The 23,572-nt window shown below is 40.3% G+C and overlaps 1 protein-coding gene across 1 annotated transcript in view; it reads right to left on the bottom strand.

The window, feature by feature from the left end:
• The window catches only part of CHIC2 (cysteine rich hydrophobic domain 2), a 31,555-nt gene extending 11,285 nt beyond the window's left edge, over positions 1–20,270 (bottom strand). The window contains exons 1-3 of the mRNA XM_070948321.1: positions 19,966–20,270; positions 2,366–2,420; positions 2,074–2,229 (exon numbers count right to left, since the gene is read on the bottom strand). Coding sequence (XP_070804422.1) covers positions 2,074–2,229; positions 2,366–2,420; positions 19,966–20,084 — 330 coding nt within the window. The 5' untranslated portion in view covers positions 20,085–20,270. The remainder of the gene's footprint in view (positions 1–2,073; positions 2,230–2,365; positions 2,421–19,965) is intronic.
• Between the last annotated feature and the right edge of the window lie 3,302 nt (positions 20,271–23,572).

Below are 23,572 nucleotides of genomic sequence, written 5' to 3'. Positions count from 1 at the left end.
TTTGCGAGAATTTGTTCCTGAAAACTGTCTTTGCTATGTCTGTGCCTATGTGGAATTATTAGTAAAGTTACACTCTTGGTAAAATAATATCCCGAGAGTTTCTTCTGCTGCATTTACCAGCGGGATGGCTGACAACTTATGCTGTATTGTTAATTCTGATCATTGTTCCCGTTTACCTTAAGAACAGTGCTTCCTATATGGCTGGAAAAATTTAGTTATTATTTTATTATTATTATTTATTAAATTTTTTATACCACCCCCTCTCCCGAAGGACTCGGGGCGGTGAACAGCCAAAATTAAAAACACACAATACAAATATTAAAATACATTAAAACAAAATTAAATTATCTTAGGCTTCTCCAATTTAAAACCCCGTTACCCATAAAATTCACCCAATTAAAAAATTTTTTAACCCAGCCCGGCTTGCTGAAATAAAAAAGTCTTCAGGGCCCGGCGGAAGGTCCGGAGGTCCGGGATTAGTCGTATCCCTGGGGGTAGCTCATTCCAGAGGGCGGGTGCCCCCACAGAGAAGGCTCTTCCTCGGGGGGTCGCCAGCCGACATTGCCTGACAGACGGCACCCTGAGGAGACCCTCTCTGTGGGAGCGTGTTGGCCGGTGGGAGGTTATCGGAGGCAGAAGGTGGTCTCGTAAATAACTGGGTCCTAAGCCATGGAGCGCTTTGAAGATGAGAACGAACACCTTGAAGCGCACTCGGAAGACCACTGGAAGCCAATGCAGCTCGCGCAGGAGACGTGTCACGTGGGAGCGCCATGTCGCCCCCGTAAGTACCCGCGCGGCCGCATTCTGCACCAGTTGGAGCCTCCGAGTGCTCCTCAAGGGGAGCCCCATGTAGAGAGCATTGCAGTAGTCGAGGCGGGAAGTAACGAGGGCATGAGTGTAAATAGGAAATGGTGTCAGGAAAATTTTACTGGATCCTCAGTATATTTGCTAAGAATAAATTTGTTCTTAATATTAGACTGCAACCCAGGGATATGGTGTACATAATATTCTTACACTTCACCAAAGAAGATAAGGCAAGGTTCAGACCACACTAGATATTTCACAAAAACATACTGTAACTCTGAAGTACAATACTCTTTAGAAGGGGGATTTAAAAGTATAGGTTGCTTTTGTTACCGCTTCAGGTAGTTCTCGACTTACAACAGTTCATTTAGTGACCATTCAAAGTTACAATGGAATTGAAAAAAGTGACTTAGGACCGTTTTTCACACTTATGACCGTTGTAGCATCCCCATGGTCATGTCATCAAAATTCAGATGCTTGGCGACTGACTCATAACTATGATGGTTACAGTGTCCTGGGGTCATGTGACCTCCTTTTGCGACCACCTTCTGACAAGCAAAGTCAATGGGGAAGCCGGATTCACTTAACAACCGGGTTACTCACTTAACAACTTCAGTGATTCACTTGACAACTGTGGCAAGAAAAGTCGTAAAATGAGGCAAAACTCACTTAACAAAGGTTACAGTTAACAACTGAAATGTTGGGCTCCGTTGTGGTCATAAGTTGAGGACTACCTGTATTGTAGATCCCAGCTTCAGAAATATTAACCATATACAGTATTAAGTAAATCTATTTTTATTTAGGAATTTTCCCTGCAAAAAAGGGGGGGGGAAAGGATGCAGAAGATACTAGTAACAAAATTTCAACTCATTAGGGTAAGGGTTCTCAAACTGCACCCTCCTAAAATGATATTATGTGAACCCTTCCCCAAGAAAACTAAACATTTCACGGCAGGGTTAGTCAAGACGTAAATATACTATTTACTTTTAATGATTAGATTTTAAATTATATCAATTGTAATGGTACTTCAATGCTCCCTGCACTGTAGACAGGCAGGGCTTGGAGCAAAGCCAGAAACACATTTTTGCAATGCTCACACTCTGCCTATGCAAGGTTGATTGGGATTTAAATAACCAACAACCACACACACACACACGCCAAGTGCGTACGTGCATACACACACACACATAGAGTTGCTGATGGCCTCCCAGGCATTAAGGCAATCATATGTTCTAGAGCATTTATGATAATAAGTGGGGTCTAACTTACTCTTTTACTGAGGCAAATCACAGGCCACATACTACAGCCTAAGGTACAACAGCAGCAAAGGCAGCCGCAGAGTAACCACCGGACATTAACTGGAAGATTCTTCTTAAGACAGCTATTCACTCGGCTGATGCTGGCTTTGAACTCTTCAGGTGCAACCTTCAAGAATGAACCCAGAAAGCAAGATGGTAAATATATTTCTAAGACTTGATATGCATTAAGAAACCCATTTTCCTGCAACATTTAGTAATGTGTTAGGAGTTTTATTAACTTCACTTGCTTTCAAGATACTTACTTTTCCTGTCAATGAGGAAGGGAACTCTGCTTCAAATTTGTTGCTCAGCCCAAACCTACAAAAAAAAAAAAAGACATTTTTTTCACTCAACGAATTAGGACAAAGAGATTCTTAATGTTTTGTTAGCATAAAGGCATTTATGGCAATGCCCAAGACATGTTCAGAAAACATTTGCTAAAGAACTACATTCTATAAACTGTTGCCCAAACAGGAGGCCAAGGGAAGACATTTGCCTTCTCTCACATTAGACATATCTTAGCGCAGCAAGTGCAATTATTAAACACAACTCATGCATAAAATTGTGAAGCAATTCTAAATGGAATGTCTTCTCAAGAATCCATTTGAAAAGCATACTTCCAGCTGTTTTAAAGATTTCAGTATCTTGTGTGGCTTCACAAAACAAAGATACACACACACACAACCTAAGGGGTTTTGCTAAATTTCAGCTAATGCACCAACTAACCTGTTACAGACAACTGTAAAAATGGTCCAAAATGTATTAGATATATCTTGACTGAATTACTTATAATATAGTCTGTTGCTGCTTGTCTTTAGATTGGGAACAAGCACTAACAAGCACTATACCCATATCAGATGCAGGAATTCTCATTCAATTTCTTTCAGAGTGCAATATGGTATTTTTTTTAAACATGAGATTGGTATTTTTTTTCTCTTAAAATATGGAATAGTTTGGTTACTTAACTGAATGATTTAGTTATTAAAGGACCACTTATTCTCATGTGGATTACTCTGTCCTTTAAGATCAGTGGTTAGATTCCTGATGGCAGTATCTGAGAGCTATTCCAGTAGATTAGATCAGTGCTTCATTTTATGCTGGCTCCCATCAGTTGCTGAAGAATTATCCTTCAGCAACCAGTTTTTTATTTACAGATCATTAGACCATTAGTTTTCAAAATTAGTTGTCAAAATAGACAGCATCATACATGTCAATATATACCATGTGCATAGAGAGAAGGGGAGGTTGAATGAAACGTAATGCTTCCATCATCATATTTAGTGTAAATAAAAGTATTTCAATAAATTGAAATGAGAATTTAGGTCATCTGTATTTCTTTCTACCCATAATTATCACCATTTGCCACAGAATTTTGCCAATGTTGGACAGATTTCTTAAGAGGCATCATGAAAGAACTTCATATTTTTGTCCCTTCAACCAGGTCTCCATTTCACCTCTTCATTTCAGTCAAACAAATGCCCTTGAAGGCGTTTTTCCAATTCTGGAAAAGGGTAGAAAATCCATGTGGCTAAGGATAGACTTGTGTGGTAAGAGGATGAGATTCAACCTGGTTCATGAGGTCTGAGGCCTAGCATTACCACGTTGCAGCAAAGTTTTCTTCTTGTGCCTCAAAATTATCCTTAGTCATTGTTTCAAAGTTTTGAGTGTTGAGGTATGATGCTCTGAGCTGCCAGGTTCCAGAACGTCCCAGGTTTTGAATCTTTTTCTACAGGGGAAATTTTGCAGTGATATTCCAAGGGCAGGCACTTAGTTTCTGGATGGTAATGATTTCCCATCTTCATTCTCATAAATGTGACAACTGATGGCAAATTCCAGCTCTTGAGGGTTTCGTTTCTGCCATCAGTATGTGAGGAGCCCATCTTGCCCAAGCCTTCTGATGCTGAAGATCAATAATGTTACCCATACATTCTTGTGAAATGCCAAACTTGACAACAATGACCCTTTGCTGAATTGCACTTAGCCTGTGCCTCAATCTTTCTTATGTGCAACTCGTCGCCACTTCGTTCTTGATCACATCAATCAAGCTCTTCCCAGTTCTCATGTTTACATCGAGACTCACGTCAACACAATCATTACCATAAACCATCTGTATCTGGCAGTGAATTCTAATTCAGCGGTCAAGAATTACATCACAGTGTGTTGCTTAAAGCAGAATAATGCGTACTCATAGCAGGATTCCATTTCATGAACAATCGTCGCATAACCATTTCTCACAGCAACTTCCCACTAACTGAAGTCAAGGAATATATAAGATATAAGATGTCAGAACCTCTGTAGAGCTTCAGGACTTCCATCTGTTGGAAAGTAATGTTTTCATCCAAACCTCATCCTTGCAGGGATGCTGTTATATGTCCCTTTACTCATAAATAACTTTCCATATTTCACCAAATTATGTGGCAACTTGAAATCTCATCCAGCCAGCTACATTTCTAATTACTAAGTTTGCCTGGGTTTGCTGCACCTGTCTCAACAGGTGGATGCACCTAGCCAACCTTGTACAAGCTTGGCAACTAAGCAGTTTTCGGTCTGGTTAGTCTGTGGACAGGAGAGCAAAACAGAGTAACAGGCCTGTAGGAAGGAGAGGAATGGGACAACTTGGCGCAGCTAACTCGCTGTGACCAACTCATCATGGCCATCTTGCCGCGGCCAACTCACCGCAGGACAAGTCATTGTGGAACAATTCAACAATTCAATTTAAGTATTTAAAATTATTTTAAAATTATTTTAATTTTTATCATTCAGAGTTCATTTTGTCCTCCTTTTGCATCCTTTAATGATTCTATTCCACCATTTCTTTGATATTAGTGTAACTCTTGTCCCGCGGTGAGTTGGCCATGGCAATTCCTTTTGTTGTTGTTGTTAGTTGCAAAATTGTGTCCGACCATCACAACCCCATAGACAACATTCCTCCAGGCCTTCCTGTCCTCTACCATCCTCTGGACTCCATTTAAGCTCACGCCTTCTGCTTCAATGACTCCATCCAGCCACCTCGTTTTTTTGTTTTTTTTTTAATTTGATTTATATGCCGCCCTTCTCCGGAGACTCAGGACGGCTTACAATGCGTTAAGCAATAGCCTTCATACTTTTGTATATTTTATACAAAGTCAGCTTATTGCCCCCACAAACTGGGTCCTCATTTCACCTACCTTAGAAAGGATGGAAGGCTGAGTCAACCTTGAGCCTTGGAGAGATTCGAACCAGCAGTAATTGCAGGCAGCTGTGTTAATAACAGGGTGCTTAGACCACTGTACCATCAAGGCTCTGTTTTCTGTCACCCCCTTCTTCTTTTGCCCTCAATCTTTCCTAGCATTAGGCTCTTCTCCAGTGAGTCCTTCCTTCTCATTAGGTGGTCAAAATATTTGAGTTTCATCTTCAGGATCTGGCCTTCTAAAGAGCAGTCAGGGTTGATCTCTTCTAGGACTGACCAGTTGGATCGACTTGCAGTCCAAGGGACTCACAGGAGTCTTCTTCAGCACTCCCACACCATTCAAACAGTGTTCATCCCAAATTGTATAGCTAAAAGTCTGTAGGAATAGCTTTCCAGAGAAAAAATTGCAGACTACGGGAACCAGAAGCACCATTCAGGTGACCCTGAGGACACAGATAAATCTCCAAGTGCTCAACAACCCTCTAAAAGGATGCAAATGACCAGCTGTCTGCAAGGAATATAAATCCTTCCATTCCCCACTATCCTTTCAGAGCTGAAGAAGCTTCTTGGATGTGAAGGGAAACATCTTTAAAAAAACCTCAAGGAAGTCCAGTTGCCTCCTGAAAAAGCACCTTTGGGACATCCAGAGTAAAGCTCAAATTGAAAATACTTTTTTCCTCACCACCTCAACAGATCTATAGTCTTACTAATTGAAAGAGTTGAGCCTTGAGCAATAGTCTCAAGCAAAGCAGCAACCAGCAGGATGGAGGAGGCAGCTATATGATGACCATGTTTTTCTCATAGTATCTATTCTATAGAATAGCCTTCTACCAAAAATCTGGATGGTCCCATCATTGCTCACCTCTAGGAAAGCAATAGAAACAGTTACTCAAGCAGGTCCTTTTGTTAAGATCGGGCCATTAAGGATGCCTAACGGCCAGGAATCAACAATGGTTTAAATTAATGGCTTTACTGGCTTTAATATAGCTGCATTTGCTCGATGATGTTTTGATGCTACGCTAAAATGTTATACATCTACCAATATACACTGCTACACTTCACAAGCACTTCTATAAATATGTAGAGTGCCTTTGATTTTATTTACTTTTGTAGTGCTGCATTCTACGACGATGCACCACAAAGAAGAAAGCAGAAATAAATGATTTAAGCCATTCTATAAAAGGAACATTGGATAAGAAATCTTGCTTCGCTAAGCATGTGATCAACACCTGCTAACTTAAGTACAATTTCCCAACATGTGCCAAGCATACTTGTGTTGACAAAACAGGCTTCTCCACTGAGAAGGAAACCAGGAGTACTTGCAACCCCATTTTCTATCCAATTTTTATTAGCTTGAAGTCCCGCTCAGAATACAGCTCTATCTCCTTTATAACTTTCAGAAGTCTGGGATTATTGTATTTCTAAGATTAGCTCACCCAAAAATATTCCCATACATACCTATAAATACAGGTAGTCCTCCATTTCCAACAGTTCGTTTAGTGACCATTCAAAGTTACGACAGCCCTGAAAAAGTTGACTGATGACCATTTGTCACACTTATGACTGTTGCAGTGTCCCCATGGTCATGTGATGCAAATTCAGACACGGCAACTGACTCACATTTATGACAGTTCACATGTCTCGGGGTCATGTGATCCCCCTTTGAGACCTTCTGACAAGCAAAGTCAATGAGGAAGCCAGATTCACTTAACAACGGTGTTATTAATTTAACAACTGCAGTGATTCACTTAACAAATGTGGCAAGAAAAGTTGTAAAATGGGGCAAAATTCACTTAGCCAATTTTTCACTTAGCAACATAAATTCTGGGCTCCATTGTGGTCGTAAATGGAGGACAACCTGTAATCTAAAGTTCTCCTGGGTAATAGTACACTCAGATGGTTGAGTCCTAATATACAGGGAGTCCTTAACTTACAATCATTCATTTAGTGACTGTTCAAAGTTACTACGGCACTGGCAAATGTGTGGGAACATTTCTTTTCATTGCCCACCCACAGCTGTCCTTCACCTTTTCAATTTTTATGGGGTAGACACAGACAAGGAAGAGTCTTTAAAATGTTAAGATGAAAAGTGTTACAATTGGAACTGTACAGTTTATATTCCTTTCAAAACTCCATAAAGTAAACCCAATTTTAAATAATATCCATCCACTCAGGTTGTTAACCAGACCTATGAAGGAAGTGTCTAAAGAAGAGAAGAAGGAAACCCAGGAACTTCAGGAGAGGTTCTGAGTAATCATGTCATCCTTAACCAAAAGTGCCTCAGCAAGGTCAAGCGACTTCATTCCAAGTATCTTAAGCTTTTGGGGCATGTGTTATTCTCTCATCTTGACCTCCCTTTTTCTAGTAGGCAAAAAAGGCTGACCTTTTGCTCCCAGGAACACAATTAACTGTGGAGAAGAGATTATACCATAATAAAAGATTCATAATGAACCATGATGGCCTGATAATTAGCCACTAATAAGTCCCGTGCTGAGAATAAGAACATAGGAACGATGATAAGTACTTTACAAAACCCAAAAATATGAGCTTCAGGAACTGGGGCTGCATTTACCATGTCATTATTTTTATTATCATTTTTGTTTTCATCTTCAGACTCCCCGTGTAACTACTGCTCTTAAGGACAATAAGCAATTTCATGCTGTAAGAACTGAGGCTCAGGTGCCTTCCAAGTTTTGAATATATGGTGCAACTCATGTGTCACTAATGAAGTATTAAAAGCTTCTACAGTACCTACCTACCGCGTTTCCCTGAAAAAAAGGCCCTGTCTTATATTTTTTTTTGAACCCTGAAATAAGCGCTTGGCCTTATTGCCATGCGCTCAAAAGCCTGATTGGGCTTATTATCAGGGGATGTCTTATTTTGGGGGAAACAGGGTAATATACATCAATCAATTTAAAAACCTCTATTTTTCATTTTAAAAAAGATGTATGTGTTTAAAAGGCTAACTGCTCTTAAAATAAACTTGAAATGCAATGTTGTATGTATGTATGTATGTATGTATTTTATTTCTTAACCACCCATTTCCCTCCAAGATCTATTCAACATCTGTTGAATATTCTATCTTTTTAAAATTCAGTCCACATATTTGACATGAGTAATTTATGGTATATTCCCTAATCTTCACACAGATGCAACCTAGATGATTAGATTGAACACTGTATTTTCTACTCCCTATTATTGAGTTTACTAGCTGAACACCCGTGCTCCGCTATGAAACTATGTGACCAGGCTTGATAAATCGACACTTACAGCTTGAAAATTAATGAGTAGTTATGATCGGCCTCTCCTCTCCCCTTCTCTCCCTCAGCCTTGTCCCACAGAAGCCTATCCTATCCTATCCTATCCCCCTTCTCTCCCTCAGCCTTGCCCTACAGAAATGTCTTCTATCCTATCCCCTTCTCTCCCTCAGGCTTGCCCCACAGAAGACTCCCCTATCCTATCCTCTGCTTGCTGCTGTGAAAGTAAAACTGAAATTGAAACTCCTCTCCTCTGTTTGTGTTTTGCATTTGGAACATACTTCTTTTCAGGTGGGGAGAGGAAGTAGAACTCCTTAGCAGGGGGCTGTTTGGAAAGTGAAACAGTATTTGCTGTGTGAGCAAGAACAGACAGGAAGGAGCCTGGCAGTGGCTTAGCTCAACTGTTCTGTAGTAAAGCTGCTTGCTGCTGTGAAAGTAAAACTGAAACTGAAACTCCTCTCCTCTGCTTGTGTTTTGCATTAATCTGTTAATCATAATATAGGAAATACAAATGCTCTTATTGTCATTTCAAAAAATCCTTTCTTAGTGAGCACCTAGAAGCCAAGAGGAACATACGTGGCAAATTTCAAGTTTGTAGGCTTTAAAATTCTGGAGATTTTGTGATGATGGTGAGTGTTATTTCCCTTTTATTTATTTATATGAAGATGTGATTCCAGTGTTATCCATCCAGTGATGTGTAAGGCCTGCAAGTACGTTGCTCACAGCATTGGCAAAAAAGATCTTACTACCTTATTTCCTGCATTAAACTTATATGAAAGAGAACCTGAGAGAATATGGAATAGATAACAGTTCTGCATGGAAAAACTCAAAAGCAGGAGATGAGATAACTGCTAGCATTGCAAAGGAGAAGACATTCAAATGCTTTCAAAGCAAGCTGTCATGCTACCCAGGGAAAGGTAGAGGACAATAGCCTTTGGCAATAAGAGGCATGTATGATGACTCAACCCAGAGTTCCATAATCAAATAGGAAAAGACCGTAAAAAAAATTTCAGTCCAGAATGTTAACAAATAATAAGAAAAAAAAAATAAGATCTATTTTTAATCCAAAATGAGAACTTCCAAGCAAGCTAGAAATAATCAAAGGTAACGATGAATTGGATATGATAGAAACAAATGAGACTAAAAGAAAAGGAATCGGAAACTGAAGAGAGATACAAAACACTATGCAGATTGTTTAAGAATTGCACTGATTCCTCTCTTACAAGAAGTTGTGTTGAAGACCTTACAAAGAACTGAAGAGTCATGTTTCAGAATAAGTACACAGAGGTATACACAACCATGAACTTTCAGAAAGAGGCTTTAGCTACTGTAGTCACTCCTTCATAAAAACATCCACATGGATCATTTGTTGTCACTGTTATATAGAGTATGAAAGAAGAACAGCCAAAGAGCACATGAGTTCAGAAAGCCAAACTGAATGACAGAGCTGTGTAGCATCCTTCAGAAAGATATTATAATTATGCTTTACTGTTAGTTTTCCAGTCTCTTGCAAACACCTGTCTATCTCCCATTTCTCTTGCTTTTATTTTTAGATTACCGTAATTCAGTCTGAATGAATTCGAGGAAGGGGGGGGGGGTTGAGGAAAAAAAGAAAGGAGAAAAGTCAAATAAACTGCATTCTTTGAAACATTTGACCAAGATCTACTTCAGAAATAATTTGTGCTTGAGAGGAAGAAGAATGAATGAGGCATGTGAATGAGAGAAATGGAGTTCTCAGGATCTTATTACTGCCGCTCCATCCATTGTCCCCTCGCAAATTGTTCTAACCCCCATCTACTTTTTCCCACTGCAGCCAACAATAGAATAAGCTGCAGAGTTTGATTGAAAGGAATTATCCCCAAGTAAATGAAACTGTTTACATGAATTCCCAATCACTAATTTCATAATTGCTTTACTTTCACAAAGCATTTAGAGCTGTATACTAACAAAAGATTTTGATTTATTTGCTTTCATCCCACCTTTATTTTTTTTATAAATAACTCAAGTCAAGTACACTTAATATCCCTTCTTATTTTCCTCCCAACAACTCTGTGAGGTAGGTTGAGCTGAGAGAGACTGAGCCAAAATCACTCATCTGGCTTTCATACCTAAGGGACTAAAACTCACAATCTCCCAATTTCTTGGCTGGTGCCTTAACCACTAGTTCAAATTGGCTAGGGAGGCTACATTATTTGCACAGCAATATTTTACTCATTCAGTAAATGTACATTGTAATTTACCACAAGAAATCTTATTTCGATCATGCTATAAAATATACGCTCGTGTACGTTGTTCCTGGTTTTATCCAATTCCTGTTCATGTTCTTTAATGTTTTCGTATTTGGACTTTTATTATATTGTAAGCCACCCAGATTTGCTCTGGACAATGGGATGGATGGATGGATGGATGGATGGATGGATGGATGGATGGATAGATAGATAGATAGATAGATAGATAGATAGATAGATAGATAGATCTTTTCATAAAACAAAACACTGTCCCTAAGCCAATCAAATATATAAGCTATTACAAATTCTAAGGATAGATGATGGGACACAGTGAAGTGATAGTCAAATTAAGATTGATTCTTGTCTCCACATTCATACCACATTGGGTGCTATGAACAACAATATTTATTTTATTACAAAGTTCACTCAATTTGAGAGCAGATTAGTAAATCACTGAATCCAATAGTCCTATACATCAAAGCTAACAAGCACTAAATGATCATGTTTAGTTTCTTTTTTCCCACTTATCAGGGGCACATCATGCTGCATTTCTATATAGTACATTAAGCTTTTAAGTAACTTATTATCAAAGGGTAAGATTGACAACTCTATTACCGTCCACTGAGTTAACAATCACTCCAAATTGTGCCATTTTGTTTTCGGTTTGTGCTGAATAACAGTACAGCCTTACTTCCTACATTACAAGCACTATTAACTCCATGTTACAAGCCCACAATGTTATTATTCTGCTTATGTTTCATGCCTTATGGTAAAAAAAAATCTAAAAAGCAATTGCATCTAAAGGAAAGCTACATATGCTTTAATGAACTTAGTATGACTTACTTTTCAGTGAACATCTATATGATTGTACAGCATCTTAATCAAATTTATCCAATTCACATCTTCATAAAAGGTTTACCATGATTTATTCAACTGCAACTTGGCCTAACATTTCAACAGTGGAACAACTTTCCAATCTATGAATCTAGTCTATAAAGGGACCCTCCCCCATTCTAGCTACAAACAAACTCACACATACAGTCCTAAGTGTTGTGGCTTGCCAGCTGCCAGCAAAACTGGCAGCAGACTCGGATGATGAGGAGGTTAGGGAGGAACTTGGGCCAGTTCTGGAGTCTGGGGAAGGTCTGATGGATGCTATATTTCTTTTATTTTTTGTTCAAGCATTTTTAATGCATTTCCCCTTTTCTTTGTTTAATTAAAAAAGCAATAAGCATGAAATTTTAAAAAATTATTTTGAAGTAAATTATCAGAAGTAATTCTAATAGTTACCGGGTATAATTTTAACCTATATGTAGTGCTATACATATAACACATGCAGTTATATTTCTTATTTACTTTTATGTTTCTTTGAACTGTTCAGTGTTATCTGTTAACAAACTCCTATTCTGCAAAAGGATCTCCATTGAAAGGGGGAAAAGCCATTTTCTTGCCATACATGTTAAAGTAACATTAGACAGCTAGAAAAATGTAATATGGCCAAGATTACTATTGTATGTGCTTGCTGCACTTATTTCACACACGTTTGAGCTTCGCAAAACTGTCTTGCAGACTAAACAGCATGGCTCAAAGGCATGAAATATGAAACATTCCACAGCTTCTGATGTATGTGTGTAAACTTTTGCCAGATGAAAACAAAACCTCTATTTTCATGAGGTGGACTGCAGTCCCCAAAAGTCCCCAATTTGCAATTTTTTTATATGTTGCAAGATACATGTATGCATATTTTACTTCCAGTAAGCCTTTACCGTTACCTTTCTAGAATCTGTTAAAATGGTACAATTTATACTGCAAGAAGAGGGTACAAGGACTAAGCCATAACAGGAGACACTGTGAATTTGAGTAAGACCTTGCTTATAGAAAATTACAGCAGCACTGTGGTGCAGAATGCTAAGCAATCGAAGAGGTTAAGCAGACTTGGTGATAAAACCTTGCAGCTGCTAATCTACGAGGCTGCAGTAAGGGAAACTGTGCCACCGTATACCAGTCTTACAGAGCAGCCAGCTCCTCTCCAGCAACAGTCTCCTGGCAGCCGCCACGTCATAAAGCTTTACCGGAGGGAGGATAGGAAAAAAGGAGGACTGCCTGCACTGTGAGACCAGAGCCAGGCCGCTTAAGCTGATTGCTACAAGAACTTGGTAACTAAAAACATTGCCGCCTTCTCTTCCTTCTCGGTGCCTTTTAAAGTTTTCACCGGTCATCTTGGCTGTAAGGTTGAGGGAAAAGATGTCATCATTACAGGTCATTCTGGAGAAACTTTTTCAATCGAAAGTTGTTAAAGAAATAAATAAGCCCAAAGGATATCCCAACAATTTATAAGGAACCGTTTAGTTTATAAATGACTTTTAAAAGATATCCTAAGGACAAATCCCCCTGAAGACAAATGTTACATTTTATATCAACAGTGAAGTACACAACTAGCATATGCTTACAGTTTATACCTATTCTCAGCCAACACTGAAACTCAATTCTAGGGATGACCTGGTTCCGATGATCTTATAATTCAAAATTTCCTTACCCACTAAGAACAAGCATCATGATTAATTATACAGCATTAGTAATAGAAAATCTTATATGAAAAATGGTATGTGTTATCTATTCTTAAGAAAACTGAAGTAGGGCTTCAATTAAAAAAGTATTTTTTTCAGGTCTTCAATATATTTTCCTCCATGGCAACTTCAAAGAATCAAGACATATATTTGTTGGAGAAAAAATAAGAAATATTTATATACCCAATTAGTGTTGGACAGAACAGTACAAATGCATAACATGGATACAGTACAAAACCTTTATATTGTTTATATTCACTCCTCTTTATATTTCCTTTTTGCAGGTAGAATTTGTGGCAAGCTTTATCATTCCTTTTGACCAAATGTCCAGAAGATAACCATGCTATGGAACAGTATAAGAGAATTTCTGTGGTATCTATTTGCATCCCATGGAGACGTAAGAATAGTAAGTGTCACATAAACAAACAGCTGTGCTCCAAGACAATAAAGCAGCAATAGGGTAGTAAAAGGAAGGGGCTATTATGTCAAATATAGTAAATACAACTTTAAAAAAAGATCCTGGTTTGCAATACACTTTGCAAATAATTATCAGGGTAGATAAAAAGAGCAAGTATTCTAGTAATAGATATTTAGGATATTTAAGCATTTCCACCCCTAGAAAGTTGGACAACTACTCAACTACAAAACACATATAATCAAGGATTTTATTCAGCTCAACAAACAGTACATCCAAAATGATAAAAACTGTCCACTTCAAATGTGAAAGAGCAGGGCTTCAAACCCATAATGATTATAAACCACCTAGTGAGATGGACGACATATAAGTTGAATAAATACATAAACAAATTCTAACTTATAAATATCTGCTTGAACAGCCTGAACCAGACAATTATTGCTAAAGAATGTCATCAAGAACTAGTAGTCTATTCTTCCCATTTTTCACAAGCTACCAAGTATATCCAGGATCTGAATAATTTCTGGCATCAACAAAAGATGCTGTGGCTAACAGACCAAACTTTTTGTGGAAACTGAATCAGAGAACAGTATTTCAGACTTTTTAAATTGGGGTAGCATTCCCTTTGAAAACACACTTGCAATAAGTTAATTTTTTTGAAATTAAGTTTCAGGTATTAACCTTAGGAAGGTATGTCGAATGTATTTATTCTTCATAAGGCTGACACGGTTAAGTGACATGAACCTCAGTTATCTCAAAGTCAGACTACTATCATGAACACTTTTTTGGCTTGCAAAACACTGCAACAAAAATTCCTATGACTGGGTCTCTGGCAACGTGAGTTCTTTTCTAACTACAAATAAATGCATTTTGGAGTTTATGTCAGAAACCCAAAATGACACCTGGAAGACTTACTTTAAATGTGTTTCTATTTGTAATTCTAGTCAGTGGTCATAGTAAAAAAACATTCTATTCACTTGGAAAACCTGTCTTCCTCTCTGCTCTCATTGCTTGTCTTTGAATCAATAGAAAAAAGCTGCTGGGATGCAGGAGAGGCTTCCTGGCCAGTTGCATCCAAGTAATATATCGTATTTTTAGCATTATAAGACGCACTTTTCTCCCCCCAAAAAATGGGTGGAAATGTGTGTGTGTCTTATAGATCGAATATTGTGGGGGGGAATGTTGGTGTGGTGGCGGCATTTGCTGCCGCTGCCTGGCACCACTGCCGCGTCGGGGAATGCTGGAGCCTTTGCTGCCGAGTAGCTGATTGGCGGTTGGATTGGCCTCCCAGAATAGTGCCGATCAGCTGTTCTAGGGGACGGCAGCGATCCCCGCCCCCTAGAACATCTGATCGGCAATATTCCGGGAGGCCGATCCAACCGCCAATCAGCTGCTCGGCAGCAAAGGTTCCAGTGTTCCCCGCCGGTGGCGGCAGCTCAGCTCAGTTGACCAGTGGTGGGCGCAACAGAGTGGAGCCCTGATGAGCCACGTGCTAGGGCTGCAATAATGTGCTGAAGCTAACTAGGCTGTTTGCTGCAAGGACACTAGCCAGATAAATACCGGATGGATGCTGGGAGGCAGAGGCAGATTTTTTTTTCTCTTGTTTTCCTCCTCTAAAGCTAATGTGCATCTTATGGTCTGGTGCATCTTATAGTGCGAAAAATACGGTAATTTTAACCTTAAACTTCCTTCACATAATTTTGTGACTCTATTAAGATGTTTTTTTTTTTATTTCAGCGAGCATTCGAGCAAACTATTTTATTATTCCTGGGTATTCTTACTTCTTCATTAAAAAAATGATTTCCCCATTTTCACTATTAACCTCCTTGTACATTTTGAAAAACTGAAATTATATAATTCACATTCTCTTTGCCCACTGTCTTGTCAGCCCAGTAACTTTCAGTTTGAAGTTAGTAGCAGATAACTTAGTTTTGGAATATTTTACTCAAATTTTTATTACCATTGTTTTCAGTGTTATCATTCCCTAAGAACTGAACTCTCACATGAAATATCATATTGCGTATAAACCATGTATTTTTCTAGACTTTTAATAAATGAATTAGATAAAGATATATGTTACTAGTCATTGAATATATACCCAGCAAAACAGAAAATCATTTTAAGGTAATCCCTCAAACTCACTTTCACAAATATTTTACACAACAGGTAAATGGGCTGCTTACAATGTTTACTATGCTCCTAGATATTAAGAGCATATTTAGTTGCAAGATATTGTACTTTATTTGCAATAACTGTCAAGTACTGCAAATATGATTTAAATCAATAATTTAAATTAGTCATTTTCCAGAATAATTTCAAACAATTCACACTAAATCTATAATTTTGCACTATTTCTTACACTGATTAGTTTCCTGAAAGTGTTTCAGCTAAGGATCATGAGAAACAATACTAATAAAGCCACAAGAAATAAGTCCAAGTTCATAAGAAAAAACATTCCATATAATGAGGGCAATCATGTTGAAATAACCAAGCATGTCCTATTTAGAAGCTATATATTAAAGGGAATTCTTCATGCCTTACAAAAAAGGTCAAACTTGTTATTACATGAGTAGGTCAAGGCTGTGATTAACAGAAGCATTAAGTTTTTACTATAGTAAAGCTATAGTATTGCTGTTGCTATATATTCCAAGCATTCTTTTACCTGACAAGTCCTAATTATGTTGTTTTAATTCTTTATATGCTGCCTTAGTCATCCCTTACTGACCCAGACACTATGATTTCTTGTTTGCTTGTTTGTTTTCTTTTCTTTATATCCTGCTATTATTATTTTTACAAATAAGTCCACACAATGAACATACACAACATACCAAAACCCCAAAAAGGAATTCAATTTACAAGCATAGTAGTAGTGTATAATCTAATATTCCCTTGGCCTGAACTAAACAATCAGACAAATCATATGGTCACTCTTAAAGCTTTGCAGAGGATAATTTGAATGGAAGTGTATATGGGTATATGTAATATATACTCTGAATCTTAAACAAAATGACTCAAATCATTTTAAGTAAAGTTTCCTTCAAGATAAATTCAACATGGACAGATTCAGCAATACAGAAGACATTTACCTCTGCATTGCCTTCTTTTTTTTTTTTTTTTTAAAAAAAACTTTTTAATCTACAACTCTGAAATTCATAATGGTCTCTATCCAAGTACTAGCCCAGTTTGACCCTACTGAGCTTTTTCGGTATCAGCCCAGGTAAATTAGATCCTGTAATCTACTACATGAATCTTCACTAGCTATATGAAATAATGTTTTGTATACAATAGCAAAATTGTATACTTATCTGCAATTTCTTAAACCAAACACTCTTTTTCCAGGATTTTAAGATAGCATATAGCAAAGGAACTTTTGCCTTCAGGTCGTGAGATTTAATATACTACTGAAGAGTACAGTTAGTGTGTGACTTATGAGGATAATGGAGCCTGGAATTTTCATCATATGTCATGACGGTTATCGGTCAAGACACCTATGTGATTGACATGATCTTATGCTTTTTGCGGCAATTTTTAAGCCAATGAAGCTGTTGTTAAGCAAACGCATTGTCTATAATGGCCTCTTTTTTTTGCCAAAACTAGAAGTAAATGTCAGTTTCCAGCAAAAAAACATCATAAATCATAATCACATGACCGCAGGGCACCCGTTGCCAAATTCTCCAAATGTGGTTGCATTACTGTAGGGAGAGGGAGAACATTGGAACTTCGAATCTAGGTTGCAAGTACCATTTGCGGGGAGGGGTGTCTGTTTTAACTTCGAATGGTTGTTAAGTGACTGGTTTTAAGTCGAGGATTATCTGTACTCCAAAACATTCCTACAAGAAATATGAAAAATGTAAGTCCTACGCCAACTAACAATTCTCTAGTATTTGTGCATCACAATGCACTTGAATAAATTGCCAATTGAATATGGAGCAAATACAATACTCAGTATTTTGATCTAATCTGATTTACCTGCTCTAAAACCAAAGGAGAGGAAAAGTGGAGGACAGGAACAGATAAAGATTCAGCAAATTCTAATTACAGTATTTTATGTTTGATTTTAGTAATTCAAAAGAAGAGATGGAGAAAAATGAGCAAACATGAAGTTTGGGAAGAAAATAATGGAGAAAAATTACACTTTTATATAGGATGAAGCAAGAAGTATGAGGGGATGCTGACATGAGCATTCTATTCCCAGCCTTTTCAGTCTTTAAAAGGCCCTGTTTAAGAGATAATTTTTGTTAGTGCTTCATAATACAAGTAGTCCTCGACTTACAACAGTTTGCTTAGTGACCGTTCAAAGTTACAACGGCATTGAAAAAAGTGACATGATCATTTTTCATACTTACGACCATTGCAGCATCCCCATGGTCATGTGATTTACGCTCAGATGCTTAACAACTGACTCATATTTATGACAGTTGCACTATCCCAAAATCATGTGATCCCCTTTTGCGACCTTCTGACCAACAAAGTCAATGGGGAAGCCAGATTCACTTAATAACCATGTTACTAACTTAACAACTGAAGTGATTCACTTAACAAACATGGCAAGATAAGACAAGAACACCTTTATTGTCATTTCTTTTCCTGTGGTCCCTCTGGCACCCATTGAAAATGAAATTCTGTTGCCTGCTCTCAAAAGTGCACACACACATAACACACCTGTAGACACACTACATACAGACACATACAACTACCTACACCCTAACGTACAAAGAAAAGCTGTAAAATGGGTCAACACACATGTAAACATGCTTCATACATACACATATATATACCTACACCCTAACGTACAAAGAAAAGCTGTAAAATGGATCAACACACATGTAAACATGCTTCATACATACACATATATCTCCCTACACCCTAACGTAGGAAGAAGTTGTAAAATGGGTCAGCACACATATAGGCATGCTTCATAGATACACATATATCTGCCCACACCCTACATAGAAAAGTAGACACACAAGTAGACACGCTTCATACATACACATGTATCTACCTACATCCTAACGTACATAGAAAAGTTGTAAAATGGGTCAACACATACGTCCACACTACATACATACACATATACCTACCTACGCCCTAATGTACAAAGAAAAATCATAACATGGGGCAACAGACATGTAGACACACTTCAAACACACACACATATCTCCCTATACCCTAACGTAGGAAGAAGTTGTAAAATGGGTCAGCACACATATAGGCATGCTTCATAGCTACACATATATCTGCCTACACTCTATAACCGTACAAAGAAAAATTGTAAAATGGGTCAACACACAAGTAGACACGCTTCATACATACACATGTATCTACCTACATCCTAACGTACATAGAAAAGTTGTAAAATGGGTCAACACACATGTAAACATGCTTCATACATACACATATATCTCCCTACACCTTAACATAGAAAGAAGTTGTAAAATGGGTCAACACACATGTAGGCATGCTTCATAGATACACATATATCTGCCCACACTCTACATAGAAAAGTAGACACACAAGTAGACACGCTTCATACATACACATGTATCTACCTACATCCTAACGTACATAGAAAAGTTGTAAAATGGGGCAACAGACATGTAGACATGCTTCAAACACACACATATATCTCCCTACACCCTAATGTACAAAGAAAAATCATAACATGGGGCAACAGACATGTAGACATGCTTCAAACACACACATATATCTCCCTACACCCTAAGGTAGGGAAAAAAAAGGCGTCACGCGGGGCAAAAACCTCCCTTCCGTCTCCCTTAGCAACAGAAACTTTGGGGCTCCGCTGGGGTCGCAAGTCGAGGACTACCCGCATCCAAGGAACAACAGCCCAAAGAATCAATCCGCTTTCGTGGGGGAATCGTTAAAAGCGGCGGAAGGAAAAAAAAGGGGGAAGGGAAAGAAAAACAACAACAACAACAACACCGCTTAGCAAAAACATGAGGGAAATTCCGGAATGCAGAGGGTTTTTTTTTCTCTCTCTCTCCTTCTCCGGGGCTTTTGTAACGGAATGAAGAGCCTTCTTAGCGGGCGGTCCTTCACTACGGATGGGCTTGTATGGAAAGGAGAGGCCGGTTTCCTCAAACCGGATTAAAAGAAGCCCGGCTGGGGACGAGGGATGAGGAGGAGGAGGAGCAGCCCCGGGAAGGCTTGCCCGCCCGGCCTTCTAGCGCCCGCCGCCCTCTTCGCCCTTCTCCGCGGCCCTTGCTTACACGGTCACATGGCCCGAGCCGCGCACCACCACCGGGTCCGGCGAGTGCTTCAGCAGCTGCTCCTCCAAGGCCCGCTCCTCGTCTTCCTCTTCCTCGTAAATCTCGTCGAAGTCCGCCATGACCGAGGCCGGGCCACGGTGACTCTTCCCGAGGCCCCTTCGGAGGAGAGACAGAGAGAGAGAGGAGACGCGAGAGCCGGGAAGCCAAGCGAGGGAGACGGTCAGCCCAAGCGGCCACCACAACCGCCGCCGCCGCCGCCCGGGCCCCAAAAAAAGGAAAAGAAAAAAAAAAGACTCGCTGAAATCTTTTCCCTCAGAACCGCCGGGAGGAAGCGCCCGTCGAGCTCCCCCGGAAGGGGAGGGACAGGAACAGTCACAATCACAACATCCGGTCGTCGGAAGCCTCGGCAGCTACTGGCTGGAGGAGTCGAGAAGCCCCGCCTCTCTTCCCCGGCCTGCGCGAGAGAGCCCCTGCACGCATGCGCTGGCTGCCGCGTCCGTTGGGCTGAATGTCTTATAGCCGAGGTCTCCAAACTGGGCAGCTTTAAGGCTTGTGGACTTCAACTCCCAGAATCCTCCAGCCAGCATGAGAGAAAAATCTGTAATTTGCGAGGGAAAGTGGCAGCTGAATGTGGGCATGGAAACCACTTTGGGCAGAAAATTCTCACCATGGCCTGAGATACTGAAATCATTAACCATGTCCATGATGTATAGACTCTAGAAACTAGAGTGCAGAGAAGAGCAACCAAGATGTTTAGGGGCAGTGGTGGAATTCAGTTTTTTTTTACTACCGGTTCTGTGGGCGTGGCATAGCTTGGTGGGCGTAGCTTGGGGGGGGAAGGATATTGTAAAATCTCCAGTCCCACCCCATTCCAGGGGGAGGATACTGTAAAATCTCCAGTCCCACCCCATTCCAGGGGGAGGATACTGTAAAATCTCCATTCCCACCCCGTTCCAGGGGAAGGATACTGCAAAATCCCCATTCCCTCCCCACTCCAGAGGAAGGATACTGTAAAATCCCCACTCCCTCCCTACTTCAGAGGACGGATGCTGTAAAATCTCCATTCTCATCCCATTCCAGGGGAAGGATACTGTAAAATCTCCATTCCCACCCCATTCCAGGGGAAGGATACTGCAAAATCCCCATTCCCTCCCCACTCCAGAGGAAGGATACTGTAAAATCCCCATTCCCTCCCCACTCCAGAGGAAGGATACTGTAAAATCTCCATTCCCACCCACCCCACTCCAGGGAAAGGATACTGTAAAATATCCATTCCCACCCACTCCACTCCAGGGAAAGGTTACTGCAAAACCCTCCATTCCCTCCCCACTCCAGTGGAAGGATACTGTAAAATCCCCATTCCCTCACCACTCCAGAGGAAGAATACTGTAAAATCTCCATTCCCACTCACCCCACTCCAGGGAAAGGGTACTGTAAAATCCCCATTTCCTCCCAATCAGCTGGGATTTGGGAGGCAGAGAATAGATGGGGGTGGGGCCATCAGAATTTTTACTACCGGTTCTCCAAACTACTCAAAATTTTCGCTACCGGTTCTCCAGAACCGGTTAGAGCCGGCTGAAACCCACCTCTCATTAGGGGATCATGGCTAGTCTAGTGAAGAGAAGGACCAGGGAAGACAGGATAGCATTGTTCCAATACTTGAGGAGCTGTCACAAAGTGGAGGGGGGGGTCAAACAATTTTCCAAAGCACCCGAAGGTCAGACAAGGAATAATGGATGGAAACTGAACAAGGAGAGATTCAACCTGGAAATGAGGAGAAATTTTCTGACAGTGAGAACAATCAGCCCATGGAACAGAAGTTGTGGGAGAATCATCACTGGAGGCTTTCAAGAAGACTGCCATCTGTCAGAAACAGTGTAGGGCAGGGGTGAAATACAGCAGGTTCAAACAGGTTCTGGAGATCCGGTAGCGGGAATTTTGAGTAGTTCAGAGAACTGGCAAATACCACCTCTGGCTGGCTCCAAAGTGGGGTGGGAATGGAGATTTTGCAATATCCTTCCCCCTGGGGAAGGAAGGATATTGCAGAATCTCCATTCCCACCCCACTCTGGGGCCAGCCAGAGGTGGCATTTGCCGGTTCTCCGAACTGCTCAAAATTTATGCTACCGGTTCTCCAGAACCTGTCAGAACCTGCTGGATTTCACCCCTGCCTGAAGCCCTGTAACTTCATATTCTCCAGTCCTCCTTAAAATAACAAGAAGACTCATTTTCAAATATTGTAGGACAATCTCCCATCACCATTCTGTAATCACACAAACTCACAATTCCTCTTGATAGCCCATCCTATATTGATGATATCAAATGTTACAAAGGAAACAAGAAGAATGAACTTTGTCCTAACATGTATGTTATTAGCCGGTCAGAGACAAATTAAGAAATCTTAAAACTAAGAAATCTTGCCTCAGTATATATATTTCACTTCTGCAGAAGCAACTGCACAACTCAGCCAAGTTTACAATACACAATATTCTTTATTGGCCAAGTGTAATTGGACACACAAGGAATTTGTCTCTCGTGCATAAACTCTAAGTGTACATATAAACAACAAACAACAAAGTAATCTTAATCGTAAGATACCAATAGGAGAAGATAATAGGAAAGGATAATAGCAATGCAGCCCTACTACATGGATAAACATCCTTAGTGCTGTGGGAATTAGGTGTTCAGCGGAGTCATGACACGAGGGAAAAAACTGTCCCTGTGTCTAGTTGTTTTGGCTTGCAATGCTCTGTAGTGGCGCCCTGAAGGGAGGAGTTGAAACAGTTTATGTCTGGGATGCGAGGGGTCTGTAGATATTTTTTCAGCCCTCTTTCTGGCTCGTGCAGTGTACAGATCCTCAATGGAAGGCAGGCTGGTTGCAGTTGGTTTTTCTTGAAGTCTGTACTGGTCCTGTTTGGGACAGGTACCAAACCAGACAGTTAAAGAGGTATAAGTCAGAATAGAGCTGGAAAGGACCTTGGAGGTCTTCTAGTCCATCCCCCTGCTCGAGCAGGAGATCCTATACCCGTGATGGTGAACCTATGGCACACGTGCCACAGGTGGCACGTGTAGCCATATCAGTGGGCACACCAGCTCAGCTCTGGTGTGCATGCGCGCGCCAGCCAGCTGATTTTCGGACCTTCTGGGCCCACCAGAAGTAGGGAAACAGGCTGTTTCCTGCCTCCGGAGGGCCTGGAGGGGGTGGGGAAGGCCTGTTTTTCTTCCTCACCTGGCTCTAGATCCTCTCTATGCATCTGGGGAGGGCGAAAACAGCCTTCCCCACTCCCTCGGAGGCCCTCCGGAGGCCTGAAACCGCCCATTTCCCAACTCCCGGTGGGACAGGAAGTGATGTTTTTTGCCCAGCCTCCAGAGACTCCTAGATGGTCGGTGGGCGGAGCCTCCCGCCGGTTTTATTACCGGTTCTATAGAACTGGTGCGAACCAGAGGCAACCCACTACTGATCATGTCCCCCCTAGTCCTTCTTTTCTCTAGACTAAAGATAAAGGTAAAGGTTCGCCTCGCACATACATGCTAGTCGTTCCTGACTCTAGGGGGTGGTGTTTCAAAGCCAGCGCTGTCAGAAGACGTCTCCGTGGTCATTTGGCCGG

The sequence above is a fragment of the Pituophis catenifer genome, unplaced genomic scaffold, assembly GCF_029215685.1.
Source record: "Pituophis catenifer annectens isolate HBS135680 unplaced genomic scaffold, rPitCat1.0.hap2 SCAF_8, whole genome shotgun sequence".
Lineage (NCBI taxonomy): Eukaryota > Metazoa > Chordata > Lepidosauria > Squamata > Colubridae > Pituophis > Pituophis catenifer.
This window is presented reverse-complemented; position numbering and strand designations above follow the sequence as displayed.